At 38.0% G+C, this 8,585-nt stretch overlaps 1 protein-coding gene across 1 annotated transcript in view; it reads right to left on the reverse strand.

Annotated features, from left to right (window-relative positions):
* The window catches only part of LOC135207289 (activating signal cointegrator 1 complex subunit 3-like), a 669,776-nt gene that overhangs the window by 430,178 nt on the left and 231,013 nt on the right, over positions 1–8,585 (reverse strand). Inside the window, 2 exon segments of the mRNA XM_064238959.1 lie at positions 8,048–8,177; positions 8,362–8,480. Of these exon segments, the coding sequence (XP_064095029.1) occupies positions 8,048–8,177; positions 8,362–8,480 (249 nt within the window).

The following is an 8,585-nucleotide window of genomic DNA, read 5'->3' on the forward strand; positions in this document are numbered from 1 at the left end:
GAGGAGAAGCTTAATCTTGCAATCCACGCTTGCATTGGCACAAAACAGTAGGGTTAGACGGTCTTTCATGGGCTTGTGACCGGGAAGTGCCTTCTCTTCTGCCATAATGAACGTCCTCCTGGGCATCTTCTTCCAGAATAACTCCGTCTCGTCGCAATTGAAGACTTGTTGGGGGAGGTATTTCTCGGAATCCACGAGCCTTTTAACACTTTTACACAAGCCTCTGCTGCCTTCGTATCTGAGCTCGCAGCCTCACCATGGCCAACAACACTGTGGATGCCAGTCCTTCTCTTAAAATTCCTCGAAACAGCCACGGCTCGCCTTAAAAGTGTCTTTTAACTGTCCACTGATGTGCCTGGCTCATTTTTACTTAAATCATCGTAGATCTTACAAGCCTTTTCGCAAATGATGCTCTCACTTACGGAATCTCCTGCTAGCTGCTTCTCGTTTATCCAAACCATGAGCAAATTTTCTACAAATCGTCGAGAATATAAGCCGTTTGTTTCGTCAATACTGTGACACCTTTTGATGCTTTACTGGCTTTAATTTAATTCCTTTTTCTTCAAAATAGTGCAGATCGTGATTGCGACCACTTGAAGAATGCTGCAATGTCTTTCATGTGCTCGCCTTTATCATGCATTTGGATTAATTTTCCTTCTTCATTTCGACCGTAATCATCTCCTTCTTTCTCATGCTTTCCTTCTTGCTGCTTGCCTTCGTCATCTTGGGAGCCATTGTCTTTAGTATTTGGGTAATAGTAACGTATAAGCACTATCACGGAAACAACACGTGCGCAAATCACTAAGCAAATTTGAGAGCGTATCACAGACAGATGCATTCAATCTTACCGCCAGCGAGATAGTGAAAGAGTTATGGTTTAAAAAGGTCAAGGGATGCATGGGAGGAAGTCACATGACCCTCGTTTAGTTTTATCCAAAAAAATGCGGTTTCGCAGATCCCACGCTCATCTGATGTCCAATATAAACAATGCAGGCGGCCTCCCATGATGGAAATTCGTGCATTCGTATTCCAAGTGAAATTCGTATTCCAGAATGAGGGCATCACTTCGTAAGTTAAAAATTCGTATACTAATCAGTTCGTAACCCAAAGTATTACTGTATACAATTAATAATGAGGCATCATAGAAGAGTTGCAAAGGAATTTAAGGCAAAAGGATAATACCCAGTATGGATCTAGCTTAACCTTCCGAGATCATTACAGAACTGGACAGGTAGGCCAAATCTCCTCCAAGACATCATGATGTGGACAGTGGCCCTTGACCAAACCTCTAAGTTCAAATTTTTTTTTATCTAGACGGTAGGGAGGATAGGTCCAACAATGTGATAAGAGAGAGGCTCTCTATCCTTGACCTCCTCCCCTCTAGCACCGTAGCGCCGACGGGGGTAGAGGCATAAAGGGTACAGGGTAGGGACACTTAGCCTACTTTCCAAGCCTAACCTAGGCTTGGTCAGTTTAAGCCAGGGAAGGAAGCAACTCTACCAACCTCTCAGTGATATGAAATCAAAGTGCATAATTTAACTTTTATTTGGTTCGTATTCAACAATAACTCATTTATATCTCACACCGGGATAGAGAGAGAGGGGACTCTCTCGTCTCCCATGATAAATGCGATAGGCTACTAGTAGCCTAACAATTTTACATGTACACTATGCTAAAATTACGCAGAGATAAGCACGAACACGCTCTTGAGAAGCTTGGGGGGGGGGGGGGCAGAGGCCAGAACATAAACTAATAAATCTTTTTATAAAACCCCCGAGGACATCATGAGCACGTTAGCCTTCCTTCGAACCAATCCTAACTTGGTCGGCTAAAATTAAGCACGTAATATGAAATACATCACAGATAATTGTATTAAAAAAATTATAAATGTGTATAAATAATATAATATACAATAAACAATATAATATGCAATACCATAATGAGGTATCATGGAAGAGCTGCAAGAGCAACTAAGTGTAGGAAAAAATACCCAGCATAGGTCTAGCCTAACTCTCCGAGATCATTATGGATCCGGTCAGATAGGCCAGATAAACCTCCAAGGACATCTGGCGTGGACGGTGGGGCACTCACCAAACCTTCCATACTCAAAATTTTTTCCGATCTGGTTAGGTAGGGAGGATAGGTCCAACAATATGACAAGAGAGATACTCTCTATCCTTGATATTCTCCCCATTAGCACCGTAGCGCAGACGGGGGGGAGGTAAGGGTATAGGTGTAGTAGGGCACCTAGCCTACCTTCCAAGCCTAATCTAGCTAGGCCTCTGGTCGGTTAAGCTAGGGAAGGAAGCAACTCTTCCAACTCATGTGATATGAAAATCATAAATGTGCATAAACAATATAAAATACAATACAATAATAATCTAATATGAGGTATCAAGTAAGAGTTGTAACTAAGGTTAAGGAGACGTACCCAGTATGGATCTAGCCTAACCCTCCGAGATCACTATGGAACCGGAAAGTTAGGCAAAATCTCCCCTAAGACATCATGATGTGAACATTAGCCCTCGTCCAAACCTACTAAATCGAATATTTCAATCTAGACTGGCAGGCAGGTAATCCTCAACCAAACCTACTAAACCGAATTCTTTCGATCTAGACCGGTAGGGAGGTAGATCCAACATCATAATAAGAGAGAAGCTCTCTATTTTGATATCCTCCCTGCTAGCACCATAGCACGGACAGGGGGAAGTAGGGTGTGTTTAAGGGTACCAGGAAGGGACACCTAGCCCACCTTCCTAGGCCTAGCCTAGGCTAGATCGGTTGAGCTGGGGGTGGGAGCAACTCATCTAACCTCTTAGTGAAATGAAAATCATCAACGTGCATAAATCAAGACTTATCTAAGATCGTGTTAACACCAATCATGCATAATCTTATTACAGGAGAGAGAGAGAGAAAGAGAGGGACAGGGCCCCTTCTCTCCTCCCCTTAACAATTATGATAGGCTACAAGTAGCCTAATAATCACCCTTGTACATCACAATAAAAATTATGTAGGGACAGGCGCAAACCTGCCCCTGAGCCACTGGGGGGGTGGGGGGGGGGAGGTTTATGTTAAAGTATAAGTTAAACAGCTATTCTTTATATCCCAGCGAAAGTCACGAGCGAGTTAGGACCTACTCCCTATCTTACTTCGGATAAAAGTACGTACGTAATACATAACATGTCACTGATGATTTCAATTCAACCTCCATACATATATAATGAAAACTCAGTGGGGATTAGTGTGTGAAATTCATTCGTGTTCTGATGACGCTCCCACAATGGCGGGCCAGCCGATGGCGCCCACAATACTTTTTCTGAGGGGCCGAAGGCGACTATGGAAAACCTCTCAACCATATAAGTCACAAAAACGTAAATTGGAGTACTCAGCTTAAGTTTAGAGGCAAGTTCTCCAGTCAACATCACGAAGAGAGCTTAAATCCTGGGAGCTGCGACAAACGCGTATATCGCACACGATCGCTAATACAGGAATGCTAGATGACGCGCGAGTCGTAGTAGTAGTAGTAGTAGTAGTAATAGCGGGAGCGAGGAGGGAGGAGTGGCCATTGCAACAGCTCTCTCTAAGAGAGGGATTTTGGAAAGGAATCCTCTAATTGGCAAAAGGCCTGTGAATAGTGGCTTCCACTTCGGCCCTTCACTTATACCGACGCCCTTTGGGTGCTCACACTGAGGGTAGTAACTTCAGTAGTAATGCTAGTTTTTTCTCTGGTATATTTAGGATATATACTTGAAAAATGAGCTACAGGGATTTTTCACTGGCGAACACAGGTCGAACCCAGAAAACATGTTGTATAATGACAAAATTACCTTGTCTCATTTAAGTAAGTATCCAGATATTTATACTAACTAGAAGCAAGGCAATTCGCTCCCAATTGAGTTTACATACAGGAGAAATAAATCGTAAACACGGCGAACTAGACTCGTATTCCCATCAGCCGTTTCGAAACCAAAACATTCACTGCTTTGTTAGTATTTTTAAAAACATGAGAATACATACAATATTATTGGATACAATAATAAACAACTTTTTAAAGATCCACGGAAAAGTTGCATGCTCATTGTATTTTAATTCATAAATATACGTAGCCGTCTGCAGCCTGATATCGGAATGTAGAATACATCCCCAAAAAATGAGGCCTTTAGTTAATTCCACATACAAATAGCCTAGTTTCTGACTTAGCCTACTGCTAGCTACGTTCTGACACTATTTTTATCATTTTATTACTCATATATCTTAACTTCATCATTTTATAACTTATATACTAGTACAAATTTCTTTAAAATAGTGTACTTTAAACACATTTAGCCTACATTCCCGAGTTAGCCTACCCAATTGTAAGTCTAAATACAGTACTAAACTTCTAGAATCTGCACTTTATTATTGGTGACTTTTATATCTGAAATTTCGTAGCTTCATAATAATCACTATTAGTTTCTTAGTTGATTTTTATTGTAGAGGATAGAGAGATTGACAAAATAATAAATGAACTTCGGCGATAACTGCATTTGAATGTTGCCGTCACCATCAAACCATAAACAGTAAACTATTCACTAACAAAATAAAGATTTTCTAGCATGGATAAAAATTTATACTTTGCACTTTCTTGCCTCTAGCATCATATAATCTCATGGGTGCATATCGAATAGGTAAATACACAGTCACATAAAAGACATTAGCAAAATGGTCTCTCAAGCACATACAGAGTAAGGACTTTGTGCTTGACATTGTTTTGATTAAAAGTTAAAAAGGTTTGGCTTGGTTGAACATTGAGCATTCTCAAGTGGAATATTTAAAAATATAAATTTATTCTTCCAAGGTTATATCAAAAAACATATTTGACTTTGTACATTTACATTACTAACATATTTTTATACAAACAAAGGATATATGGCATAGTTTTTGCTGCCTTGAAGTTGTAAACAATACGTGTGCCGGTCCCAGGTGGCGGTGGAACAATCTAATGGCTGCTGATTTAAAATCGACCCAAACCATGGGAGTTTCCAGACCATAGTATGCCGGTTTGAAGATATTCAACTGTATTAAAAAATTTCTAAATTATATCGTATATGTAGTAAATAGTATACTGTCGGCTAGGTTACTGTATTCGTATATATACGATGTATGTACCATGAAAACATCATCATCGTATATGCGAGGCTAACTTGTTAAATGTTATTCAAGTTCTCTTTGTACTGAATTATCATAAGCCAATGTGCTTGATCCTAGAGAATTAGCTGAATTAATAATTAACATGCCATATATGTATGAAGTAATGCTGTGTAGGTAGGCTAGGCTACCCTATATGTAAAGATGGTACTGATACCCTAGTGGTAGGCTAGGCTAGTATAATATTCTTATGGTAAATTAATATGGGCCAACTCAAGTCAAAATCGATTTACGACTGGTCAGTTGGAACCAATTATGGTCGTAAGTTGACAACTACCCTGTACTATATAAACAGAATGCAGCAGATGCAGCTGTTACTATCACCTCTACTTGCTTGAAGGAGGGTCCTACCTACATATGATAGCAATAATAGTAATAATACAGTTAACCACATGTATTCGTGAGGGATAGGGACCACAACCACCTGCAAATAGCTAAAATCAGAGTACTTGACCCCTCTAAAAATATCTTTTTATAGCCTATTTTAATAGTTTACCATCTAAAAAACTTATAACTGCCTATTTTAATAGTTTAAACACCAAATACGTACATACCAAATGCACACGTATTTAGTTATGAAAGCATGAAAATACAGTAATGAGTGAATATTGCTCTTCGAAAAAATTAAAAAATTCCGTGAATAACTTGGAGATACATTCCACAGGAAAATCTGTGAATAAGTGAATGCCATGAATGCTGAACCAGGAATAACGCAGGGGGTAGACTAAAATAATAATAATGAGCAGCCACAGACCTTGATCTCATTCTACACTTTCTTCATTAGTGAATGACATTCTGAATACGATCTCTTCTGTTCATGGTATAAAATTCATGATTGAAGATACAAATTTGCTTGTCCTTACACCTATAAGTGTAATGCTAAATTCTAAGTATCTACCTTTGATCTTTTAGTTATGCTCTCGACTTTGATCTTACGCACTGGCATCATTAATGAATTATACATGCCAAATACAAAATCTATCTCTCTTCTTATTTGACCTTTTGACATCAACCACAATAGCACAATCAATTGAGTATGTATTAAAAATATTAGATTTTGAATCTAACATGGCTGAAAATTTATTGCCTAGATCATAGAGGTCTCATTTGACCTTTGATCCATATGTATTACTGTGACATCAACCTCACTCTATATATCTTTACTAGTGAAATAGGCATGCAAAATATAAAAATCTCTATTTCATACAGTTTAGAAGTTAGGGCCATGGCTAAATTATTAGTCAAACCTTTCACCCAATACAGATTAAAAATTGATTACTATATCTTCCAAATTTTAATCAGATCTTGCCAGTTACTAGGCCCACCTTTGATAAAATTTTGATAAAATCCACCCAAATCTTGAATAATCTTTTCAAGCAGACAATCAAACTAAGACAAAACATAACTTCCATGTTGGACATTACAGTAAAGACAATATGTTCAATACATGCAGATAATAGTATCCTTTGCCTATCTAGACAGCTACAGTACAGGCAGTCCATGGTTATCAGTGACCTCGGTTATCAGACATCCAGTTTGACGGCGCTTGTCTAAGCGATGACGGTAACTGGATTTTTGGCACTGATATGCATCAATCTCCAGTTATCGGCACCAATCCCTACTTGACAGCCACACTGATAACTGGAGATTGGTGCTGTTATTGCAGATTTTCAGTTATCAGTGACTTTCACTTATCTTCACGCTGTCGGGGACAGAACCCCTGCCGATAACCAGGGACTAACTGTTTTATTATTTGGAAATTTTAAAAAAAATATTAAAAATTGCTTGGACTACAAAGGGTTCGGGCTAATTTTTACATCTTAACCCTTTCATGTCCAACTGACGTAATAGTACGTAAAAATACTCTATCCCCTACCTATCCAACTGACGTAGCGGTACATGAAATTTACTGAAATTTTTCGTGCATGTGGTAGGGGCATTTTTTTAATATTTTCGGACAAGTAGCGATTTCCACAGGCTAGATCATACCTTGGACCGTGTATCTCGGGTATCAATACGCCAGCAAAGTAGTTTCTGTACTGCGCATGCTCAAATCCCTGTACTGCGCTCTGTTTCTTACCCTCTTTTCTATCAATTTTTTAACCGGCTGGACTTATTCGTTTTCCATTGATTTATATGTCGATATTTAGAGAATTTTATTGGCTTTCTCATAAAAAATAATTCATTCACCTGACTTTCATAGTTTTTGGGTTACAAACGAAAATATAAAAATAAGTAAAGCTTTTTTTTTTTGTTAAATAACTCACATTTTTTCGTATTTAGAGGGCTGGGACTCTTATTCTGACTATTCCACCATACAATACTAACATTTAGAAAAAAAAGGACAGAAAATGAATGTTGTTGGCATAAAATTTATATTTTCGCTGAATTTTATTTTTATATACGTAATTATTTTTCGCACTGTCAAGCGCTCCCAGATACCTCAGATATCTGGGGACACAGTGCTCAAAACTAAGCGGATATGAAAGAGTTAAACGCATTCAATTAGATATCATTTAGGAAAGAATATTGGTCAATAAACCACTGATATATGATGAAAAATTCTGTTGTAAAAATAAAAAGAACAGCACATTATATTAATTGATAAGCTACAGGATTAGAATTTTCAAGTTACCAATACCCTTAGGCATCCGAATACCAAGGGCTAAAAAGTCAATGACTGCTCATTTCCACATACAGTAAAAGCTAAGGAAATGCTTTGTTCAGTGTGTACACTAACAGGGAATTTTCATTACTCTGAAGGTGAACGCCTAATACTACATACTACTAGTATTTCATAACTGTACTTACTACGCAAGGTAAATTCGGACAGTACACAAACTCTCCACAATAGACTTACTTGGTGTCCTTGATCCAAGAACTCTAAACATCTGTCAAATGTAATTCTATCCATATCTTCCATTTGCTTGAACCTTCCTGAAGCTTTGACTCCAATGAAAGTTAATTCCAGGGGAACAGGACGAAATCGGCTGAAAATAAGACATTATGTTGTATTGTCCATAAAAAATCAATCTACAATACATTTTAATCATAAATATCACATGATTCATAACATTTCCAAACTACAATCTTTCAACTTAAAAAACATCCTCACACATAAAAAAATTGATTTTTACTTGTAAAGCGTTTGTAAAATAACTTCACACCACTTACGAATCAAAATAAAAAAGTCCCTTGTATGGGTTAACCCTCAAAAAGGTTGATACATCAATATAGTTGGGAAGAGTGGCAGACAATCCAACAATCCTGATCATTGATTGCTGAGATTCAACCTGCAATGATGAAAGGCATAACATCAAATTGTGTGAACATGTTGATCTTATAAGATATGGTAAAGAATTGACTCAGTTAAGGTGAGCTTTAGTTAAGGAAAATAA

Source organism: Macrobrachium nipponense, chromosome 32, assembly GCF_015104395.2.
Source record: "Macrobrachium nipponense isolate FS-2020 chromosome 32, ASM1510439v2, whole genome shotgun sequence".
Taxonomy (NCBI): domain Eukaryota; kingdom Metazoa; phylum Arthropoda; class Malacostraca; order Decapoda; family Palaemonidae; genus Macrobrachium; species Macrobrachium nipponense.